General features: G+C 35.1%; 1 protein-coding gene across 1 annotated transcript; it reads right to left on the bottom strand.

The window, feature by feature from the left end:
- Positions 1 to 18,637: 18,637 nt before the first annotated feature.
- On the bottom strand, positions 18,638 to 22,968 carry LOC120082728 (amino acid transporter AVT6A-like). The gene is made up of 6 exons (XM_039038009.1): positions 22,269 to 22,968; positions 21,689 to 22,183; positions 21,190 to 21,342; positions 20,399 to 20,602; positions 19,419 to 19,884; positions 18,638 to 19,132 (listed from the first exon to the last, which is right to left on the bottom strand). Exons 2-6 carry the CDS (start codon positions 22,113 to 22,115, stop codon positions 18,994 to 18,996), a joined length of 1,389 nt encoding a protein of 462 aa, XP_038893937.1. The 5' UTR covers positions 22,116 to 22,183; positions 22,269 to 22,968; the 3' UTR covers positions 18,638 to 18,993.
- Positions 22,969 to 26,107: the final 3,139 nt, after the last annotated feature.

The following is a 26,107-nucleotide window of genomic DNA, read 5'->3' as shown; positions in this document are numbered from 1 at the left end:
GAAAAAATTCTATAATTTAGAGGTGTTCATGGTTTTATTTTATTATTATTTTTTTAATTTTACGGATGACCTCATTTAAGAGGTCCAAATGAAAAATGGCCATAGGTAGAAAAAGTAATGGAAAGTGGCCTTCATCCACGTGTGATTTTACCATTTCGCCCCTGAGATGCACCTTGCGCGTCTGCCAACTTGATCCTTGATGACTCGTCACTCGACCCTCGGTTGCTCGTCACACGATCCTCGATGCACAGTCACTTGATACCCGGAGCATGGTCACTCGATACGTGTGCAATCGACACGTGTATACTCGATCATAGTCACGTCATACTTGATACTCGATCATAGTCACGTCATACTTGATACTCGATCATTTTGAATTGCCCGCGCCATTGAAAGACCTGCTCTGTAGTTGATGCTCATGTATGAACATACACAAATTGGAAATTTTTTTGATAATTCTCACTATTCTTCCACATCAATTTCTCAAAATGTGAAGTAATTTTTTTTTCTTTTTATTAACTAGGAACAAACAGAACTGAAACACAAAATAGAAAATCGAGCTCACTTTCTCTACAAAAAAAACCACTTCACAAAACATTTTTTTCTTGATAGAGATCAAGTTATAAAGGCATTCAGATCATTTCCCTATATTGTCTCACACCTCAAGTAAGTAATTGTGCTAGTTTTTTCCTCATTTTTTGCTCATGTTTTTTACTTTTTTGACATTGTGTGAGACATACGAACGTAGCAAAGAGAACGAGTGAGTATGAATTTGTGAGTATGCATTGAGACATGCGAGTATTTATCAGTGGATGGAGAATGAGGGGAAAGAAAGCTATGAAACAGTAAGCATCGAGTTAAGAATACCAAGAATCGAGGGACAAGTATCGAGTAGTGAGTAGTGAGGATCGAGTATATCAAGTATTTAACAGTAACCAATTTTTCTAACTGCTCACTTTGTGTTTTGTTTGTCTTGAAGGATGGATAAGTATATATTTACATTATGGTGGTACATGGGACGACAAAGAAGAAGGCTATATTGGAGGCTGTTTGAAAGGTTTGCTAGTTCCGAGCTTATTGACATATAATGAGTTGGTAAATCTAGTATATGAGATCATGCAAGTTAGTTCGACATAGTTCAAGATTATAATGAGGGTGACATATAAGATGGATATTGATTCTCCTCTAGTATGCTTAATGGACGATGCTGATGTTAAATGTCTTCTTTCCGAGTACGACCGTAGATATTTGTAAGTCTTGAGGAAAATGAAGAAATTCATCACGAGGCAACATTTGATTACCTAGAGAGAGAAGACCAACCCATGTGTGGAGCGGATGTCAATGAGCATGATGTTTGTCCACCGAGTGTCTCACTGGAAAACGACAACATCGATGTTAATATAGCAAACGCATTGCATCCGAATGTGAGGTTGGGACATGTGTAAATGAGAATGTGATGATAGAAGAGGAAGAGACTGGAAATAAAAAACAGCCAACCCAGGTTGTTTTAGGGAGTGGTCCTTCTGTTGTGAACGAAAAACAACCAACTTCGATTCTGTCAAATGATTTTTGCTATTTTGTTGGGAGTGTGCCTCGCCAAAATTCGTACAATGTACTATTGGGTTTTATGTCCTAAAACTCGTAGTTTGTAAATAATAAACTTATTTTGTTAATCAATATAGTATTATTGAAGTTTTATTCAATAAAGTTGTTATTGAATGTATGAATTGCTCATTTCGTTTTAGAAATAACCTAAATCCAATAAACTAAGAACCATGCTATTGCATGAGTAATTGAACTTTATGTAGAGGCATAAGTATGGATCAAGTTCGAGAAGATAGCCAAAATGGTCTATAGTAAACGGATAAGTTGGGTATCTTATTCTGGGGATACTATCGAATGCGATCCATTTTGTAGATGTTACAATAATTGTAAATTGCTACAAATGAAGTAATCCTAATTCGTTCATGTGGAGACATGTGAGTGGGAGCGTCCTATGGAAAGAGTTTCTATAAGACCGGACCAAGAAATAAGTCACTCTTATTTTATAACGTTGTTTACTGTTTAAGACTGACTATTTCAAAATGATGACCTAAGTAACTTGACCTTAATTTTGAGCTAACTATGAACTTTTATTTATTCGGGATTATCCTTATACTTGCATGAGTGAGGGTTGACTCAACAGTATTGGCTCAATAAACCTCCCATTTCAGGGGTAAGATCGGGTAGATAGCTAGGGACACAGGGTGTAAGATGGAATTCATTCCTACTCTTTTTTAGGGATGGTAGAGAGGTTGTTCCTTTAAGGACTGACTTCAGGCCTTGAAATAAGAGACCACACCCTTTCATTTGCCTGAAGAGACTCGATTTGATGATTGGATCACAAACCAATTATTTATTAGACGATTAGTGGGACTTCAGGAACAAGATGTAAAGTCGAGGGTGATATGAATTCAACCATTGAACCATTGCATGTACCTAAAGAACCAATTACAAGAAAAACGACAAAGAAGATTCAAGAGGCGTTCACACTACATCTTAAAAAACTAGCAAATTCACAAGAACCGACAAATAATTTTGAGACCAAAGTTTTATATAATGTTAGTTCAATGAGTCAATAAGAGAATTGCATGAAGATGGCACGGGAAAAGTCCTATAATTTGGAAGATGACATGGTGGTAAAAAAAAGTGTGCAGATTTTGTGAAGAAAATGTTGTCAAGTGTGCACTGCATGGGGAAATGTGATGTCAAACCTTGTCAAACGTACATATCTACTTTGCCACCTTCTAAAGGAGATATTTAAGGCAAGTTGAAGACTTTCTACATTCCTAGTTTTGCATTTGGACTTATAATTTAGTATGCAATTAAGTTTCAAGTTTCTAGGTGTTATTTTCTACAATTTGCAATTAATTGTATTTGAATGACTTTTGAGTTTCTTGCATCCACGACCATTTGGCCTATAAAATGGTTTGTAATGTTCTTCAAAACTCAGATTATTGATAGTAAAAAGCTTGTGCTTATTTCCCTTTGGTGTTGTCTTTTTCTTTCAAATCTTGCTTTTAGATTTGATATTAAAATCAATTCATTAGATTAGTCTTGATCAAGCTAATTCTGGAGTGAGTTGTCTTAGGATCTAAGAGTGACCATCATATATTCTAAGTTCGATCTAAGTAGCTTTCTTTGTGAGTATTTGCAAGGATCCTAAAAGGACCTCTAGTTTTGCATCCAACAAGCATCACGGGCACTTATCAGAGGGTAAATCAGCTATTGACCCAGCCGTTATTACGAACAGTCTATGAAAGGTTAACTTACTAATTATAGTTATATCGAGTGGACATAAATATATATACAGTAAGGGGAGTGCAACTACTGAGCTTCAATGCAGTGACCCGGTAGTTAACGAATGTTGATTAATTCTGTTTAAAGAGTTTAACTAATTAGTCTTGGATTGTTGGAGCCAACTCACAAACGGATTAAACCTTAGAATAGGGTGATGAGTATATTTGAAGCATTCAAATTCGAATTAAAGGAATTAGTAGTTATATACAATATAATTACACGTTTAATTATCAAATTAAACGAAATTGGAGAATTGATTAAAATTTAAATTCGATTTAAATGTTAATTATATGAATAGAGACTCATGATTGTGGAATTGGTGTTTTATTAATTTAATGTTATATATTAAATTATATTAATTAACTAAATTATAGTTTGTTCAGGATTAATGTCAAGTTACCTAGGTCATCGTTTCGAAATAATCAGTCTTAAACAGTAAACAACGTTATAAAGTAAGAATGACTTATTTCTTAGTTCGATCTTATAAATTCTTTGCATAGGACGCCCCCACTCGTATGTTTGCATATGAACGAAATAGGATTACTTCATTTTGGGATCGATCCTCGCTTCTACTGCAGTACCGTCACTGGTTTCCTTCAATTAGTATTAGAGCGATGGTTTCAATCCTTATTTTTTTATTCCAAAATTTAATTACAGCAATGGTGGTTGCATTCTATATTTTTCATGAATTATTTATGAATGGTTTGTAATTTGGATGGTTTCGAGATCTTAATTTTACATATTTCTTTTTACAAATTGTTATGTAAGGGCCCTTTTTTTTGGCATAATTTGTTATCGAGTCTATAAATTTGATGTATTGAGTCGATTGTGCTGTTCTTGGCGTCGTTCAGGAGAAAACGAGAACAATTTTGACGAAGAAACAGTGGAGTTCGCGTCTATTTCTATGCAATTTGTGACACAGCGTTGCAACGTTGCACTGAGACGGAACGAAATTTTTTTTAGGATACAACGTTGCAACGCTCTGAGATGGACAAAAATTTTTGGTTTGCGGGCAGTTTAGTTTATGGCTCGTTTGGTTAGCCTCCAGTTCGCTTGGTTCGAGTGGTTCGGGTTCGGTTTGGGTGCTGAGCGGTCCGGTTCGTGTGGTTCACTTGTTTCGAATCGATTGTACTATTTATTATGGTAATAGGTAGTTTTTTTATTAATTAAATTAATATAAACATTATATTAATTTAATAAATCATTTTAGGAGATCAATCCTGGTCCATAATTGTTGTTTAAACTATGGATATGATGTATGATTTAATTATGTTATATATGTCATAAAGTATGTCATAAAGTAAAATCTCACCTTAGGTTATGTGATTCATGCATCATTTATATTATAAATGTTATAATATATAGTTGCATGTTTTAATTTTATAGCATGTTCATGCATCATATAATATAAATGTTATATTATATGTTTGCATGCATAAATAACATAGTCATGCATCATTTATATTATAATAGTTATAATGTATAGTTTGAATGTACGCATGCGTTGTATGTTATTTATTTCATTACTTTTATATATAAGTGTTATGTATGTTAGTAATGAAATGAGAATTGCATGATGCATGACATTACTTTAGTTAATCTTATAAATTTTATAATTTTATAAAGTATGTTTTAATTTGTTTCATTTATTTTATAATAGTTATAAATAAATAAAATTAGAAATTAAAATCAATAATTTACAATTGCATGCAAACTTAGGTAAAACCATTTTTTAAAATTTGATTCACATAAACCTAAATTCACAAATTTCTAATTAGATTAGAAATATGTTTAATCTTTTTAATCAGTTTAATAGGACTAAATTGGTTCTAATAAAATATTAAAATTGTAGCAAACGTATTTATAAGGGACATTTTGTCTAAAGCTAGTTCTGTCTAGGCTGGAGTACTTAAGTTGACGGAAATAGAACACTCTTACCTAGGAACTGACCTGAAAAGGTGAATCAGATAGATTTGCTACAAGCATGCAATTGTTGATTAAGGTTTGTTAAATTTTTTAACGAACATTGATAAAAAATTGTTTAACTTTCCAAAGTAAGTATTACTTTTGGGCAAACTTGAACAATCACTTAGTAAAAATAATTAGTCATATTTTTCCTAAGTAAATCAAACCCTAGATTCTTAAAATACTCAGTAGGAGGAAAAAAATGTATATGATATGTCGATTTTTTTACTCACGATTCTCCCTTAATGTTCATACCGTGAGACTCATGTTTGGCCTTGAGGCGCCCTGGGAGCATTCCCTTCAAATGGTGTTTACATGGATCAATATCAAGGTGAATTAAGAGAGTATTTATAGTAAGTGGGAGAGGGATGTGTGTCAACATGTCCTACGGTCTCCTTCATTGGTTTGCACCATGAGATCTTCTTGCATGGCCTTGAGTCGCCCTGGGAGCGTCCCCTTTCGGATGGTTTCTACAGTAGGTCAATATTAAGGCGAACTTCAGAAATGGATAGGATCGATTTAGTTTTTGCCCCAATCAGTTTTTCCCTTCGATTTAAAATGAAGATTCACACTTAAGGAAAATTATTAAGCAAGTTAATTATTTCTTGACCAAATAAATGATGCCTGATTGTTATAGGAATAAAAGTTATTTTGGTGTATGATTGGTTGATTGTCTCAATTCAATGAAAGGATAATTAACTACCCTTCGGTAGCTTTTGTTGTAAATTACTGAAACATCATTGCAAAGTTAGATGTTATTGGGGTTCATTTAGATTTTGTTAAACCTGATTGGATGTTTTAGAGTTATGCTAAAATATAATGTAGATCAATTTGTTTATTTTCAGCAAAAATGTCAAACAGTAGTTTTTTGTTAGTTGCCTTTTCTAGTTTAACCCATTTTACTTACACGATGTGGAAAGAATAAATTAAAACCTATTTCGTGGTAAACGACCTCGACGTTGTCATGACTAAGGATTGTCCTTAAGTCCCAACCCCTAATGCAACACGAAATGTTCGTGATGCATATGAAATGTGGACACAAGCTAATTCTAAGGCTCGAGTTCACATTTTGGCAAGCATACTTGATGCATTAGCCAAAATTTTTGAGAGCATGGTCACTGCACGTGAGATCATGCAATCAATGAAAGAATTATTTGAGCGAAAGTTCTCACAGTTCAAGCAAAACGGGGTTAATGACAATGGAACCAGTGATGTCAGCTCTATAGATAAATTTCAGTCCATATTGAATGTCAAGGGACAAATAGAGAAATAAATTGTTGCTAACTCTAATAAAGTTAATCAACGAGGATTTTCCCTCTAAGATGAAACTTGAAGTTTATGATTGAAGGATATTTTCGTAAAAGATCCTTTAAGCGGAAGCAAAGATCGTCCCAAATTCCAATTTTTATTGAACATAAAGTTTTACAGTAGAACGACAACCAGATATGCATTTACTTAAAAATACAACATGCTTTAAAACAAATACAAAAAGGTTTCAGAAACCCTTACCTTTGAAGAACCATTTCTTCAAGAATTCCCTTGTACAAGCCACAAATGGAACTCCTTCCACGCGGATCTCCTTCTTCACGAGGACACCACCACTCGAGAACCCTCTATATTCTCTTAGGATTAAACGATTCAAGCACGAGTTGTGGGCTTTGCTTGAATCCTTCGAAGAGAGAAGGATATGGTGAAAAGGAGAGGGAAGAGAAGAACTTCTCTTCTTTGTAAACTTTTTCAGAGAGAGAGAGCTTCTTCTCACAGAGTGAATTGAGGAAGAATATAAAAAAGTACACAACCAACTTGAATCCCACGTAATATCATTGAAAAAAATAAGGGGAGGGAGTTATAACTCCTTCCTTTTTTATTAATTTCAATTAAATTAATAAAATAGAATATATATATATATATATATATATATATATAATAATAACTACTTTATTATATATATACACTATATGTTACATCAAATATAACATATAGCCTATAGTTTTATATTGCATCAAATACAACATAAACTATAGATTTTATTCTCTCTCAACTATACATGGTATTTAATATAAATCACATTTATATTAAATCCACTTATATGAATCTCATCCATATAAATGATATTTGGATCATATCCATATATTTTAATCCTCTCAATATAAATCATATTTCTATTTAATTACATGAATCTCATTCATATAATTGATATTTGAATCATATTCAAATTCCTCTCATATTACCTTAAAATATAATGTATCAAATACATTATATTAATTATATCACATATATAATCAATTTAATTAATTATATCATATATAATTAATTCCCTCAATTAATTTGAACACTTCAAATTAATCTAAAGATTAAATCCCTATTAAGCTACAGAGGGGGCCTTATGGACCTATAAGTTAAAGCTTCAATGTTACTCAGATAATTAATTAAACTCATTAACTAAATTACCCAACATCCGTTAACTATCGGCCACTCCAATAAAGACCGACAACTGCACTCTTCGCACTACAGATAAATTTTTGTGTCTATTGAATATAACCAATCAATAGTGCGATGACCCTTCACAAATTGCTCGTAAGTACAGTTGGGCCAAAATACTATTTTGCTCTTATAGTTACATATAACTCCTTAAATACCACTAATCCCTCTAACGAATAATAAGTCATAGTCCTACTATGACCAAGTCCCTCTCGGGCTAGGAGATGGTGTGACCACTATGTTGAAGACCCAAAATCAACCCTTAAGGGAGCAATTTGTCTACTTGCCCTTGCATCGAGGAATGAGTGAATTCCATCTTATATACCTATGTTTCCAGCTCCCCAGTCAGATGAATCCCCAAAATGGTAGGCTTGTTGAGTTGGCAATCTTGTCACTCTCACCCATGCAAATCAAAGGACCGCCTTCATGAGCAGAAGTTGACAACTCACTTGGGATTCAAGTCATGTCACCTATTGTCATCCTAGTGAAATGTAAGTCTCTATTATTAACAACGTTATATAAAGAGACTAATTATTTCGTGGTCCGGTCTTATACAAACTCTTTGTATAGGATACCTCTGCTTACATTTCTCCACATGAATGATCAAAATCAGATCATCTGTAGCACTTTACAATACTTGTAACACCTATAAAGTGGGTCGTATCCGTAGTGTCACCAAGATAAGGTATCCAATCTTATCCATCTACTACAGACCATTTAGGTTATTATTTAAACAAGAACTACTTGTATGTCTCTACATATTTGTTTAAATTACATGAAATAACCTTGGATCTTAGTTTATTGGATTGAGTATGTGCTTATAAAATAACACTTATTTTAACAACAATATGTTTATACAATATTTACAAACTACGAGATTACAAGGAGATTTAGGACACCATTTCCAACAATAATATAGGTTGTGGAGCTGATTCCACTAAACTCCAGAAAAGGAAAAACTTCAAAGAAAATAAATATGATTTATTTGTCTTAGAGACGTGCTTAGTAGAGAATGATTATTCTGCCTGGATAGTTGATTCAGGAGTTACTAACCACTTATGTTCTTCCCATCAAGGATTTAATTCCTGAAAACATTTAGTAGCTGGAGAGATGACTCTCAAAGTCAGTACTAGTGAGGCCGTTTCAGCTGTTGTTGTAGGCAGACTTAAGTTGTTTTTAGACAAGAAACGATATATGTTATTAGATAATGTATATGTAGTTCCTCATATCAAGAGGAACTTAATTTTTGTTTCCTGTCTGATTGAACAAATGTATTCCTTATCCTTCACTAAAAATAAAGTGTTTATTTTAAGGAATGAAATGGAATTAAGTTTTGGTTCAATGAAAAATAACTTATATGTACTAAGGTCATTAGTTACAAAAGTCGTGTTAAATACTGAAATGTAAAAAACAGCAACATCTGTAAAAAGACCAGGGTTTCTCCTAAAGAAAATGTCCATCTTTGGCATCTAAGATTAGGTCACATCAATCTCAATAGGATTGAGAAATTGGAAAAAAGTGGACTTCTAAATGGTTTAGAAGAAAACTCTTTACATGTATGTGACTCATGCCTTGAAGGCAAAATGACAGAATGACCTTTTACTGAAAAAGGTTATAGAGCCAAAGAAACCTTGGACCTTATACATTAAGACTTCTGTGGTTCGATGAATGTAAGAGCCGAGGAGGGTATGAATATTTCATCTCTTTCATAGATGATTATTCTAGATTTGGGTATCTATACCTATTGCAACATAAGTCTAAAGCACTTGAAAAGTTCAAGGAGTACAAGACTGAAGTTGAATACTTGTTAGGTAAAAAGATAAAAACACTAAGATCTGATCGTGATGGAGAGTATATAGACTTAAGATTACAAAACTAGATAGAGCATGGAATCACGTCCAAACTCTCTGCCCAGGTACATCTTAACAGAATGGTGTATCGAAAAGGAGAAATAGAACGTCGTTAAACATGGTTCGGTATATGATGAGCTATGCTCATCTTCCTGACTCGTTTTGGGAATATGTAGTAGAGACTGAAGTTTATATTTTGAACAATGTTCTCTCAATGAATGTTTCTGAAACACCTTTTGAGTTATAGAGAGGTCGTAAAAGTAGTTTACTCCACTTCAGAATTTGGGGATGTCCCGCCCATGTACTAATGGCAAACCCCAAGAAGTTGGAACTTTGTTCAAAAGTGTGCCTATTTGTAGGCTACCCAAAGGAAACGAGAGGTAAATACTTCTATGATCTAAGTGAAAACAAAGTATTTGTATCGACAAACGCTACCTTCTTGGAAGAAGACTACATGAGGGATCATAAGCTACGGAGCAAAATTATTTTAAGTGAAATTTCTAATGAATCAACTGAGACTTCAACAAGAGTTGTTGAAGGGGCTGATACATCAACAAGAGTTATTGATGTCAATCCATCTAGTCATCCATCTCAAGAATTAAGATTGCCTCGACATAATGGGAGGATTATGAACCCACTTGTATGCTACATGGGTTTAACAAAAGCCCAAAATATCATAACTGACGATGGGTTGAGGATCCATTGTCTTATAAACAAGCAATGGAAGATGTTGACAAGGATGAATGGATTAAAGCCATGAATCAAGAAATGGAGTCCATGTACTTCAATTCTGTGTGAGAACTTGTAGATAAACCCAATGGGGTAAAACCTATAGGTTGCAAATGGATCTACAAGAGAAAAAGAGGAGTAGATGGAAAGGTACAGACCTCTAAAGCTAGACTTGTGGCAAAGGGTTATACCTAGGTTGAGGGAGTGGACTATGAAGAAACTTTCTCACATGTTGTCATGTTAAAGTCTATTAGGATTTTCTTGTCCATAACCATATATTATGACTATGAAATATGACAAATGGACATTAAGAGTGCCTTTTTGAATGGTAATCTTGAAGAGACCATCTACATGAATCAACCAGAAGGATTCATTGAACAAGATCAAGAGCAAAATGTTTGCAAGCTTAATCAGTCCATTTATAGACTAAAATAAGCATCTTGATCTTGGAATATAAGATTTGATACTACAATCAAATCTTATGGCTTTGATTAGAATGTTGATGAACCTTGTGTTTACAAGAAAATCATCAACAACTCAGTAGCTTTCCTCGTGTTGTATGTGGATGATATCCTACTCATTGGGAATGACGTAGGTTTTCTGAAGGATGTAAAAAATTGGTTGGCCGCCCAATTCTAAGTGGAAGTTTTGGGAGAGGAGTAGTTTGTTTTAGGGATCCAGATTATCAGGGATCATAAGAACAAAAGGTTGGCCTTGTCTCAAGCATCGGATATTGACAAGATGCTTGTTAGATATTTGATGCACAATTCCAAGAAGGATTTATTACCTTTCAGGCATGGAATTGTATTGTCTAAGGAACAGTGTCCTAAGACTTCTCAAGAGGTTAAGGAAATAAGACGAATTCCCTATGCATTGGCTGTTGGTAGCCTTATTTATGCAATGTTATATACTAGACCTGACATTTGCTATGCAGTAAGGGTTGTCAGTCAATACCAATCCAATCCAAGATTAGATCACTGGACGATGGTCAAAACAATCCTTAAGTATCTTCGGAGAACGAGGGACTATATGCTTGTGTGTGGAGATAAGGATTTGATCCTTACAGGATGCACGAACTCTGACTTTCAGACTGATCGGGATTCTCGAAAATCCACATCAGGGTTATTTGTTTATTCTGAATGGAGGAGCTACTATGGTGAAGTATCAAGCAAGGATGCATCGCAGACTCCACTATGGAAGCCGAATACATAGCTACTTTTGAAGTTGCTAAAGAGGTTGTTTGGCTTAAAAAGTTCTTTACTGATTTGGAAGTTGTTCCAAATACATCTTTGCCCATCACACTTTATTGTGATAACAGTGGTGTTGTGGCAAATTCTAAGGAACCTAGGAGTCATCGACAAGACAAACACATAGAGCATAAATATCGCTTGATTCGGGAGATTGTGCATCAAGGTGTCGTGGCTATCATGAAGATTACTTCGGAGCACAACTTTGTTGATCCGTTTACAAAGACTCTCACGACTAAAGTGTTTAAGGGTCATCAAGAAAGTTTGGGTCTACGGGATATGCAACATATTGTCTAGGGCAAGTGGGAGATATTACTGGGGTATAGTGTATGCCCTAGTTTATTGTACTTTTGTACTTTATTTGTATTGTACATTAGGCTCTCTAAGCATTAGGACAAGTGGGAGATTGTTCGGATTAGTGTCCTAAATCTCTTGCATTCTCGTAGTTTGTAAACATTGTATAAATAAATTGTTATTAATACAATAATCGTTATTTTATGAGCATACACTCAATCCAATAAACTAAAAATCCTAGGTTATTTAAACAAGTATGTAGAGACATACATATGGATCTTGTTTAAATAATAACCTAAATGGTCTGTAGTAGAAGGATAAGATTGGGTACCTTATCCTGTTGACACTACAGATACGGCCCGCTTTGTAGGTGTTACAAGTATTGTAAAGTGCTATAAATGATCTGATCCTGATCATTCATGTGGAGACATGTGAGTGCGGTATCCTATACAAAGAGTTTGTATAAGACTGGACTACGAAATGATTAGTCTCATTATATAACACCATTAATAATAGAGACTTACATTTCACTAAGATGACCATAGGTGACATGACCTGAATCCTAAGTGAGTTGTGAACTCCTACTCATGAAGGCGGTTTTTTGATTTGTATGGGTGAGAGTGGCCAGATTGTTAACTAAATATGTCTACCATTTTAGGGATTCGTCTGACTGGGAAGCTGGGAACACAGCTACACAAGACAAAATTCACTCATTCCATAAGGTTGGGGCAAGTAGATAGATTGCTCCGTTAAGAGCTGATTCCGGGGCTTGAACAATGTGGCTGCACCCTCTCCTGGCTTGAGAGAGACTTGACCATAGTTGGACTATGACTTATGATGGAACGAACACATGCGCAGCAGAAGAAAAATGGATCTAAAATACTCTAATTAGATTAATTATAAAGATAAGCATGCATGCAATAAAACAAGAAAAATGGGGAAAATAATACAACCTTTGTAGTCTTTGAATCTTCTCCAAATCAGCTCCAATCTCCTCACGAATAGTTCATAGACCACCACGAGAATCTTTCTGACTATTCTCTGACCTGAGAATGGGATGGTGGAATCCCGTGAATGACTAATTTAGAGAGAAAAAAGCTAAAAATTTTGAGAGAAAATTGCAATGGGATTATCACATAATCTCATCCAATTCCACTATTGCCAAGAGTTCTTCAAAAGCAATAGACACTCGCTTTTAAAGACCATTACATGCAAACATGAAACTTTGAGTTTGATGAGAATTTGACACTAAAAAATCCACTAACTCAAAGTGAGATTTAGTGGGACAAGCGTTTTCAAATGAAAGACAACACTTAACCATGCAAAAGTTGGCATTTTCCACTCACGAATGTTGGATCTTTCCACTAATTTTGTCAAAGTTTGACTCTCGAAGACCAAAGTCAACAAATTTGACTTTTTGACTTTCAAAGTCAAAAGTCAATAATTTGACTTCTATTGTATTTTTTACCTAGTCAACAATTTGACTTTTAATGCAATTTTGACCAATTTCATTTAATTTCAAAATTAATTCTAATAATCAATTTTTAAAATTAAATTAATATTAAATAATTAATTAAAAAATTTAATTAATTCAATTTAATATCAAATCCAACAAAAATCTGAATTTTTATGAATCCCTATTCATAATCTTGATATTTAAATCTTATTTAAATATCTTTCATTTTCTCTCTCTTTATGTTTAATTCACAATTAAACATTATGTTAAATATGTCATATATACTTAATGCTTTGCTCCAAAAACCGAATTTGAACACTTTCAAATTTGTTCGTCACACTGTTCTAAGGTTTAGTCTGATATGAACTAGTAGGTGGACCTCATGAACCTACAGATCATGGGCTCCAACGATTTGCGATTAACCGACTAACCTCTTTAACCTAATTAACCACCATTCGTTAACTACCAGGCCACTCCACTAAAGCTTAGTAGTTGCACTCCCCTCATTGTAGATATATTATGTCCACTCGTTATAACCATGATTAGTAAGTCAATCCTTCACAGGTTGTTCGTAATAACGGCTGGGTCAAAAGCCGTTTTACCTTCGAGATTTCATCTTGCTCCTTAAGTCCCACTGATCCTCTAATGAACGATTGGTTTGTGATCCAATCACTAAACCGAGTCCCTCTCGAGCCAATGAGAGGTTAGGGCCCCTTGTTCAAGACTCGGAGTCAGCATTTAAGGGAACAACCTCTTTACTATCCCTAAAAGCGAGTAGGAGTGAATCCCGTCTTACACTCTATGTCCCTAACTATCTACCCGGTCTTACCCATAAAATGGGAGCCTTATTAAGTCGGCGTTGTTGAGCCAACTCTCACCTATGCAAATCTAAGGATAATCTCGAATAAACATGAGTTCATAGTTAGCTCAGGATTAAGGTCAAGTTACCTAGGTCATCGCTTTGAAATAGTTAGTCTTAAACAGTAAACAGTGTTATAAAGTAAAAGTGACTTAAATCTTAGTCCGATCTTATAGAAACTCATTGCATAAGACGCCTCAACTCCTCATGTCAATACATGAATGAATAAGGATTACTTCGTTTGTAACACTTTACAACAAATTGTAACAACTATAGAGTGGGTCACATCCGATAGTGTTATTAGAATAAGGTACCCCTAAGGCTCCTAAAGAATTAGAGAAGATTGCAGCTGAATTTCGAATTTGAAGAGGATATTCAAAGGTATGTAATGAAACCTTCTTAATTCATTATGAACATGCTTATTTTGATGTCAAAATTGAGGAATTAGAATGCTTAATGATCCTGTTTTCTTCTGCTACATGTTTATGTATTCCAACACCAGTAACTTCTACTTTTGTTTGATAGGGAAGCATATCCCTTGTGTAGCCCCCAACTTAAGAAGAATTTTACTTGTAGAGGAGATGTTTGCTCGAGTAAGTAGTATAACAATTAGCAAGGAATCTAATTCTCATTTGATGATAACTACTTTATCAAAGAAAACAAAGGAGCAAAACTGACCTATGATGAAGTCGGCGAAGGTGGCCTTGTCCATCCTATTTAACAAAAGCCACAAGACCAATTTTGTATGCTCCGTTGGTTTTCTGGAAATCCCCCTAAGTATGCCCCAAGTCTTTTTTAATCCTCAACAGCTCTTTTTAGGGAGAATTTGCATCTTGTTCTTGGCATCAACTTCAGCTAGGGTTTATTTCCAATTTTTCTCGATCAGGTTTTAGAGATTTTTCCCAATCTTCGACTTGTATACTCGCCTCTTAAAGTTGATCGACCTTGGTTTCAACCTACAAGGGTTGGTCGGCATCTAGGAGTTTTTTTCCTTAAGAAAGCTCTGCAGGTCTATGTTGACTGTCTTCTCATCTCTCTAGAGGCTATAATCGAACATCCACCTCTATGGATTGGAGACATTTGGATATCCATGTTAGCTTGGCTTTGCAAGCCCCCCTTTGAGGAGGTTGAAATTCGGGCAACAGTCGAAGATATGGGGAATCTTAAGTAGTCTAGGCCAAATGGTATGACTAGTGAGTTTTATAAAAAAAATCTTGGAACATTCTAAAGGGCGATTTACTAGTTGTGTTCCACAATTTTTTTTTTTTTTTTTTTTTTTAGAATGGAATCATAAACAAACAGTGCAATGAGGTCTACAGTTGCTTAATCCCTAAGAAGAAAAAGGCAACAAAAATTAGTGAGTACAAGAATCAATAAGTATAGGCCTTAGTCTATTGACTTCTCTTTACAAGATCATCTCCAAGGTGTTAACCAAGAAATTTAAAAAAGTCCTTCCTTCAATTATCCATGACTCCCAAATTGCGTTAGTGGAAGGTTGTCAAATTCTTGACACTATTTTGACAGCTTTGGAATCCTTAGAATAATGGAAGTCAACATGTAAGAAGGGTGCTCTCCTAAAGTTGAACCTTGAAAACCCTTATGATAAAGTCGATTGGGCTTTCCTTAATGTTGTCCTCGAGCTTAAAGGGTTCAGAAATAGACGGAGAACATGGATTTGGGCATCTCTTTCTTCAATCAACTTCTCTATTATTATAAATGGAAGACTGAGGGAAAAAATTATTGCTAAAAGAGGTCTGCATTAGGGTGACCCCCTCTCGTCCTTTCTTTTCACAATTGTGGGGGACTCCCACAACAATCTTGTTCGGTATTGTAAGGAAAGAAGATTGATTAAAGGCTTCTCTTTTGGTGATTCATCGATTGAGATCACACACCTTCAATATGAGGGTGACCCCCTCTTGGAGTGATGGGAACCTGAGGGCTTGGTGGTCTATTGTCAACCTATTCTATTGACATTTCCCTAAATGTCTTCAAAACATCTCTTATTGGGGTAAATCTTAGCCTTGAAGAGATTGATTTTCATGTGTCCATTTTGGGTTGTAAAGTGGAAATTTTCCCTTAAACGAGGGTTTCTCATAGAGGGAAAGCATGGTGCCAAGGTGTTGTGGGAAGCACTTGAGAAGAAGTTTAAGAAGAAGATTGATAAATGGTGTGGCTTAGTTGTCTCCAAAGATGGTAGGTTCTCGCTCAGTCGATTCTCAATAGTTTGCCGTGTCATTTCTTTTTCTTTGATGCAAGCCATGATGAGTTCTAGTAATTGTTCGGAGAAGATTATTAGAAACCTCGTATGGAATGGAGGTACATGTAAACCAGCCACCCACCTTGCCAACTGGAAGTGGACCTCTCTCCGAACGATCTATGTGGGACGCAGAATTGGCTCTCTTCATTAGAAACATAGTACTCTTCTGATGAAGTGGTTGTGGATTTTGCCATGAAAAGACTGCCTTTTGGAGGCATGTCATTAGTGCTATTTATGGGGTTGATGATTGTGGTTGGAATTCCCTTATGCCTAGAGACAAAAGAAAGTTCAAATTATGGGTTGGATTTATGAAGCAAAAGGACCATTTCTTTAATTTTATTGAGTTTGTTGTGGAAGATGGTAGAAATATAAGGATTTGGGAAGATATTTGGTATGCTTCTCAACCTCTTACGACTTTGTACCAAGATATTTACATTATTTCCACTAAAATGAAGTCGTGGTCGTTGATTGTTGGAATTCTCTGAACCAAGCTTGAGATTTGGGGTTTAGGAGAAGCCTCTTTGATAGAGAAGTTGGTAGTTCCATTGTTCTTGCCCAATTGCTGAATTCTTGGATGGTGGATAGAAATGGGGATGGTTTACAGTGGAAGAACGATTCGTCGGGCAAATTTCCAATGAAATACATGTTCCAAAACTTAATGAAGGGGGCCATGAAAAATAAATTTTCTATGGTGACCTTATCTGGAAGCTTAAAATTTTTAAGAAAATGAAGATTTTCCTCTGGTCCCTTGCTTATAGAAGTCTAAATACTCATGAGAATCTTCAAAGGAAGTTCCCAAAGTGGTCCCTCTCCCCCTTATTTGTTGCCTTTATCTTATAGAGATGGAACTATAGATCACTTGATTTTACATTGTGAGTTTGCTTCTAATGGGTGACATTTTTTTTTATTGCTCTTGGGATGACTAGTTGTCTCCCTAAGAAGATAAGATTGATGATTGAATGATGGATGGTCTTGATGGTGGAAGTTTTTGTGAAAAGGAAAAATCCTTTGGAAGCACTTTTGTGGTGTCTTTGGAAAGAAAAGAATAGTAAGATGTTTGAAGATGAGTCTATTTCTTTTTATTCTTTTCTAGCTCGTCTTCAACGTACAACCTCTTGATGATGTACAAATTATATCAAATTCTTATGTAATCAGTCTTCTTATGATTATTAACAATTGGAGGGCTCTTCTTGTTCAGTTTGGTGAAAGGGGATTTCCTCTACCTCAGCCTTTAGGTTTTTCTTTGGTTCTCTTGATGACTCTATACCACGTTTATTATTATAAAAATACATATTATAATATTAATACCAAAAGAAGCGTGTCAGGAAATTTTTTTAGGGTTATGAACTACCTAAAACAATTTTCATTCCAACACCTACATAAATAAGAAAAGTTTCTCCAAAAATACGAAAATTGTTATCTTCATGAATAAAAGTAAGAATCAGCAGGAAGCTTCAAATAAAAAATCGGGGTATATTTGATATATACAACACTATATATTTGAATTTTCTAAAAATAAACTAGAGTATATTTAAGTGCATGAATAAGATAATTTGTGCAATATATTGTTGTATATACCAAACAATATATGTTATGCATATTTACATTTTCTAATGTATTTGTAAACACACCAAAAAATAAATCATGATATATGCAGTGTATATTTACTTGTTTCAGTATATTACCAATATATTTAACATAGATTTGAGATTTCAAAGGAGATGTAATCGATTTTCAATTAGGAATACGAAAAAAAATAAAAAATAAAAAATAAAAAACTCCTGAAATGAAGGTAACATTAATTTGAAATATACTGCCTTAAATGAATATCAATCCAAATTAATAAATGATAAAAACAAAGTTAAAATTTAAAAATGATGTTAATAAGGAAAGAATTAATTATTTCAAAAGTTAGGGAGAAAAACTTTTTTACTTGAGTTTCACTCCAAAGAATCAAATAGTTAAACTTTGGATTTAGATAAAATTTGCATGCAATTGTTTCATCGGTTCAACTCTTCACTAATTCCAACGAGAAAAGCACTAATAAACATCTTTGAAAAACTTACTAATATAAACAAAAATTAAATCCTAATAAATTGATTCACAAAATTAATCCTAAGCAATCCAATTTGTAAGATTGATCACTTAACCAAGTGAAAGTAGTAGACAACAAACAAAACATGAATAGCCACACTCCTTTGCAAAAATACAAAAATAGTAGCCACACTAAAACTTAAGTGTGCCCAACATTGGTGTCAAAAGTTCCATCATGTTTAGTTTATTACAGATAATAAGACAATGGAATATAATACACATGGAGAACAGCACCCAGTACGCTAAACAACAACCCCAACAGAACACCACATTCATCTCATTACTTATAAATAAAAGTTCTAGCCAAACCTTCAATTTGCAATCAAGAGAATGCATCTGATTCTGCAAGAACCAAGGTTTCTTGGCAGAATATACGACGATCTTCCTTCCAGGTATTGTGATCAGCAACAGAGCATGATCAATCAGTCTCGGGGCGAGGAGTCCCTTTTGAACAAAGCGTAGGCATCACTGTATATGGCAATGATGTTTGAGAAAACTGCAAGAACAACCATGAAAATGCCCAACACCTTGTCCTTTTTCGTCGCTATATTGTGCGAATCCCTGGAAAAAAAAAACAAACACACCAATATGATAACTTTGAAGCTACCACCAAGTCCAACAATATGATAACTTTGCAGATGGTTCATAAGAATGACAAAATCGACCAAAATCCTAAATTCAGCAGAAATCCAATATTCCTAGGCTTTTAGAACAAACAGAGTCTCTAAAGTTAGAGACCGAGTAACTTCAATAAAATAAGCAATCAAGTAACGCTTATTTTCCCAGTAAGAAAACCAATGAGGCATTAATGGTTATTTCGGGTAAGCCAGAGAAGTAACTAGCTAACCTCAAAGCTACAGAAGCAGGGAATATGAACCCAAGGCAGACAGCAGCAGTTGCACCAGTAAATTGGAAGACATCCCAGATGCTAGGAATGAAATTTGCTCCCAAGAAAAGGAGAGTAATAAGCGAGAATGTGATCAGCGAAAATCTCAAGTTGTCTCGAACCAATGGTCGAGCAGATGGAAAGAGGAGGCCATCCAAGTTAACCCTCAATGGGTAAAAGACGATTGGAAATACAAGCATCAGGTGTGCTGCATAGCTAACACGGACAGCATCATTAAACACAGAACCATAGGGAATACCAAGGTCAGCATCAAAATTCGCAAGTACATCTGAGAGAGTTCCTTCACCAAAAAGGAGATAGCCAAAGATGCTGGTCATAACATAAACAGAAGAGCATAGAGCAATTGAAGTTCGTACAACTGCCTTTATCTGTGAAGAATCCTCCAGTTCATTGCTTATGTTGTGAACTGCAAACAAGAAGTCAACAATATAAGATACCTCAAGCCAATAATATATTACATTACCAGCAATTTAGTCTACCAAGATTCAGATCCGTCAACATTGATAGATGTCGTCAAATAATGTAAAAACTAGCAGGCAACAATCTTTCAAAAAAATCAATGATAAATAATCTCATCTCTTTTGGAAACCAATAAAAATCTCAGCACATTGCCTCTAAACCATAAAACTCTTGCACTGGTGTATAAGATATTCAAGTTTTACAGAAGTTTTTTAAAGAAATTCATACACAGAAGAACAGCATAGGTAAACTATGGAAAAACCAGGTTCAAATCAATTTGTACAGATTATGGCCTGCATCGTTTTATATCATTTTTTGTATCAGTTTTATTTGTCGATATTTACTTCACACTAGGCCATCAACCGAAATTCTGGATCTCCTGTTCCACCAACAGAACAAGGATGCAAGAAAATAAGCTTGGAATTGAAAACCTAATGGGAAAAGAGAGCAGTGTGCATTACCATTGTAATGGCATACATAGGCAGTAACCACAACGGGGACAGCAGTAAATAGCTTCAAAAATGATGAAATGTCGAAAATCTCAGGAAGCAATCTGGGCATCTTAATGCTTCCATCTATCAACTTGTAAACTGAAATTCCGATGGTAATGACAAGAAATACCACAGCCAGTGCAACTGATAGGGCAGATGTAAAGCTCAATGAATCTGCAACCAAGAAGGGTCAATAATCAATTAAAGCTCCATAATACATATCATAAATATCCATGGTTATCTTTTCGGTGGAGCTCAGATTCATCCTATTTCCTGTGTCTGTATGCAAGGGAGTATCAAAAATCATGATAAACAGAAATGTTGAATATAAATTGATATTTATTTATGGATTAGGCTCAGAGCACATTGATCAAGGAACTTTAATAATAATGGAAAGAATGCTTAGGATGCATGCAACTTTTCTGAAAAGTACTTCTAAATAGTTGCCAAACATAAACATTTGTGTTGGGAAAGTTCTTTTAACCATTTAAAAGCATTTGTTCCTGTTGTTCAAAACCATCGGAAAATTTGTCTTTAAGATGCAAAATTAAACAAAACAAGACCATCAGATATCTTAAGCTGTTGGACAAATGAATAAAGTAAAGTAACAAGAATAACTTTCACAAAACATAGCAGTAATCCAAGTTCGGATATCTTTATAGAACAAAAGTGCTGGTCATGTTCTGACATAAGCTGAACATGCTGAGAAGAAGATTGGTGCAGAGGCAGTAATTCTTCCCGATGAAAATGAAAGCACTAACCTATCCGCTTAAAGCATGCCAATGGTGCAAAAATTCCAAGCGTCACAAATAGAAGTACAAAAAATCGAGCATTCCACCAATGTTGGCCAAACCATCCTTCTAGAACACCAGCATGGTGAACACCGCCCACGGTGGTTCCAGAGAGCACATCACCTAAGGAGAAAATCATGCAAGATTGTTCATCTCATCCAACTGTATATGTAAATATTTCTAGCCAAGAAAGTTACTCATTGCCAAGATAACAGATGATGAATGTCCTGAAATCACTTTTTTGAAAATCGCACACTAGACAAAAAGGCGCCCCAGACATGGAAGGCTTACACCTCAATCCTTTTTTTTATCTTTCATCAAAGAAACTAAGAATTATATTTCCAGAAATAAAGAACTTATTCAGAGCTTTACATTTGGGTCTAGTATGCTCGCACACTAAAAGACAATACCTGAAACAAAATCATGGAAATAGATTTAGTGATAAGTTTATGAATTGATTGAAACCCACCTATAATAATCATGTACACAGTAAGAACACCAATGTTGTTGACAAGAACGCATATCTGCAACCCGATTTTACCATATCTCCCAAAAGCATCTCCCATTAAACCTCCATAAGAAGTCGACTTCCGCGGCCGACTAAACCTGAGCAAGAGCTCTATTGAAGCCTCTGTAAGGAATGCCATGATGATGATCATGGCAACCCCTAAAATGAGGCCCAACTCTTTCACCATAGCTGGCAAAGCCATGATCCCAGCACCAATGATTGTGGTCGATAAATTGAACACCGCTCCGCTGAAGGAAGCTCCATTAAATTCATTAAACCCAGAAACTTCATCTTGTCTACTTGGTAACAAAGGAGATTTCTCATCCACTGCAGATTTCTTCCTGCCCGACCTCTTCTCCTCCCTTGGTGCAAGATTGTCAATGGTCATCTTTGCAATTATCAACTCAAAACAGGATTAAGGAAATCTCAAAATTACCAAGCTAATTCTCAAGAAATCTACAAGAAACAGACATAAAAATTAGGCTTAAATCTGATATAGGTTACCGAGAGTTAAAAGCTTCCAAAAGTAACTTAACCCCACCTGATAAAACTTTCAAAACTTCGCAATAAAGGATCGTATGCAGTCAATGGCTACTTTTAACCGAAGCCACCAGATTCCAAATACCCAGCTTCTTGTAAAATTTAAAAACCAGGTGTTCTATAAACAATCCAATCAACTCTAAAACCAACACTTCTGAAATGGAAATCGGGAAGAAAATCGAAAACCCAGAAGGGAAATTGACTTCAGAAACAAGAGGGGAAGAAAATGAATCGAACGCTGGTATATACACAATCAAAATCTGGGTTATTAAGAGCGAACAAAGGAGATAAACCAGTCCCCTTTGTCAAGACAAGCCAATCAAAGAAACCCAATTCCCCAACCAGAGAAGCCAGAATGGGATTCACTTTCGACCAAGAAACTCCACGGTTACGGATGCAATTGGGGAAAAATGCCAAAAAAATCACGTCTCTTGGGCAATGATGAAGAAAGAGAGAGAGAATCAGACGCAATATGGAAAGTAGTGGCAGAACATGTACGCATACGAAAGACGAATTGACTGCGATGAGAATACGGCTACGGGTCGTTGAAAGTTATCTTCTTCTAATCTCTACGCCGTCGGAAAGTCACTGCGTTTGTTTGGCCTGTAAATGCGATTATGATCGTGAATTTCAACTGAATTCCCCTTCGAAGAAATTTTGAAAGGGAAAAACAATTGAGCAGAGGAAATCGGCGACCACAAGCGCGTCTCTGTAGAAGAAAACAAACGAGGCTCCCATGCATATGGTCCACTCTTGTATTTTTTTTTAATCCGAACAACTGTTCCCGATTTGTTAGGAAAATTCAAAATAATGATAAAACATTAAAAGGAAAAAAGCCTTTTCAAACTTTTCTTCTTTGTAATTTTAAAAAATAACAGCATTAATACTAATCTTTGTTTAAATATTACTATTGATTTTTTTTAGCTATTCTATTAAAATTGAGCAAAATTACTATTGATTTGAAATTGAAATCAGTTACATAAGTTAGAAAGCGGGTATAGGTTAAGTGAAACAATATATTGAAATTTTATTTTAAATTCCTAAAAATATTTAGGATTAATAGTAAAATATCATAATCTCTGTACGATAGACTACCATATGTGTCTATCATGACACAAATAAATAAATAGTAGTCTATGTTGTAACATTCCGGAATCTAGGTAAATTTAAATTAATGCATGAAATTATTGGATTTTTTCTTTTTAATTCAAGGCCAAAGATTAGGTAATTAAATTATTTGTTTAGTTCAATTTTATTTTTATTTTTTATCTTTTAATTGGTCATGGTTGGAGAAGATTTGGTGGTTTGAGTTTTGTTTTGGAAGAAGAAAAATGGGGGATAAAACTCTGAAGACCTGAAAATTGAAAACAAAGTGTTAAAACTCTGAAGACCCGAAAATTGAAGCTTTGAAGATTTCAAGACTCAAAAGCTCTAATCAATATCAAGATTACAACTTTCTAAGGATTGAAGACTTGGAAAGCTAAAACTTCCTTCAATTCCAGAAGACTGAAGCTCTAATCGATCTGGAGTCTACAACTTCCTAGGGAGGTTGGAAGAACTAAAGCCAAAGTGTAAAACTCTAATCCTAATTCAGAAAGAAGGGAAAAATAAAATACTGAAAATAAAGGAGAATATAATTAAAATTATGAATGAAAAATATAAATTAAATTAAGAGGAAGTTGGATGGAATTTAGGGAAAAAATTGATAAATTAAGAAATTTATTAATAATTATCCAACAATAGTATATATAGCTATGAATAAGTGGGTAGAATTGGGGAAGATTAATAAGGGAGTTGGAAGCTAGCGAATTCGGGGGACAAAGGAAATTAGATAACTTTTCGTTTGGAAACTGTTCATTGGAAGGCTTGGGAGGTTGAAATTAATAATTTGAAGGTGGGAAGAATTTGGATACCTTTTGTACGGAGACTGTTCATTGGGAGATTTGGAGGTAAAAATTAATTATCAGTGTATAGGGTAAGTTAAAAATTAAAAAGAAAAGTAGAATCCATGTGTTGCAAGCAGTGAGGGTAACCCATTAGCGAGATTGGAGGAAGTTGGAAAGAATGGCGAGAGCAAGATTTGAGCACGAGAATGGGAGAGAGCGAGACTGGTTAAGCGAGAGAATGGGAGAGAGCGAGACTGGTTGAGCGAGAGAATGGGAGAGAGCGAGATTGGCTGAGCGACGCTCGCGAGATTGAAAAGAGCGAAGCTAGCGAGAAAGCTGGAGAGAACGAAATCCTTAGCAAGAAACATGGAGAGAGCGACATTACCGAGAGCCAAATGAGCGAGAAGGCTGGAGAAAGCGAGATCCTTAGCGAGAAACATGGAGAGAGCGACACTGCCGATAGCCAAATGAGTGAGAAAGTTGAAGAGAGCGAGAGCGGAGAGAGCGAGATTTGAACAGAATGCTGTGTTTTAAGGAATGTAATGCGATCTTTGATATTTTTGATAATTAAGTCAAAAATTAAGAAATTTAGCTGGCAAAAGGAGATTTCATGCAGAAACTTAGGGATTAAAATACACGGCCAAGATTACATGCCATAGGAGTAATTTTGGTTGGCAAACTTAAAATTAGACAACTCAAAAGCTCAGTTAACCCTAGTAATTTAAAAGAGGCCACTTGTAGGATGTGTTGTCACATAGAGAAAAGTTGAAAACGACTATAAATAGGAGGCATTGGCTGAAGAATTAAACTCATTCTCAAACAAATTCCAGTAGTAATCGTCGTGTAGAGAGAGTGAGGTAATTTTTTGAGTTTAAAAGAGAGAAGCTCGAGAAAGGTGCTGCCCAAATTTCCTACTAAGAGGGAAAGCTTACTGTGAGTGTTATAGTTTTGATAGTTAACATATGTTGTGAGTGTTATAGTTTTGATAGTTAACATATGTTGTAAGTGTTATAGTTTTAATAGTTAACATATGTTGTGAGTGTTACATTGTTTTTAGTAATTCAGTAGATGTTGTGCGTATTATGTTGCATTAGAAAATACCATCCCTGCTAGCATGATAATTTTGCTAGGTTAGTATGCGTGGTAAAAGTTATGTCACTCTAGAGCATCATTTATTAGCATGATGGTTAGGTAAAGTCAGTATATTTGGTAAATAGTACGTGCTTTGTTAGTCAGAAAGTACAGTGAGTAGCTTGATGTACTGTGGGTGTTATACTTCTTTGTTAGCACTGTGTCTTTGATAAATCAGTACGTAATGTGAATATTATAGTTGTATGATCTGAACATCACAGTCTTGAGATGTTAGAATTTGCTATCCTATGAATTATAGGGTTGTCGTCATCTCTCGCAAGCATTACGGTAGAGTCCATTGTGAATATTCACTTAAGTTAAAAGAGAAGTGCATCGTAAATACTGTGAAGCCATGATATTGTTTGTGTGTGACTATGGAAACTGCGATTATGCCTGGGATGTGGTTAGCATGCTTAACAAAAGGTGCTTCGTGAGAAATAATGGTCGACTTCGGTCGGCGGGAAATAATGGTCGGCTTCGGTCAGCGGGAAATAATAGTCGGTGACGACCGGCGAGAAATATGGCCAAGTACCTAAGCATTACTAGCGGGATAAATAAAATGGTCGATGTGCACATTGGTAGAAATTGGGGTCATAGAAAGGTTTTCATAGGTGATTGTATTGTTTGATGATAGGATATGCTTGCTATATGTTGATATTGGAATACAAATTAGTAGCTGCGTGATTATGCCATTGATTGCACTTGAGTTCAGTGTGAGTGCCAACATGTGATTGTTCTCAAAATGATGATTTTCAAAATGATTTTCATCTTTAAAAGAACCACTCACTGGGCTTAGTAGCTCACACTCTTCAAATTGTTTTCC

This window comes from Benincasa hispida, chromosome 1 (genome assembly GCF_009727055.1).
Source record: "Benincasa hispida cultivar B227 chromosome 1, ASM972705v1, whole genome shotgun sequence".
Lineage (NCBI taxonomy): Eukaryota > Viridiplantae > Streptophyta > Magnoliopsida > Cucurbitales > Cucurbitaceae > Benincasa > Benincasa hispida.
This window is presented reverse-complemented; position numbering and strand designations above follow the sequence as displayed.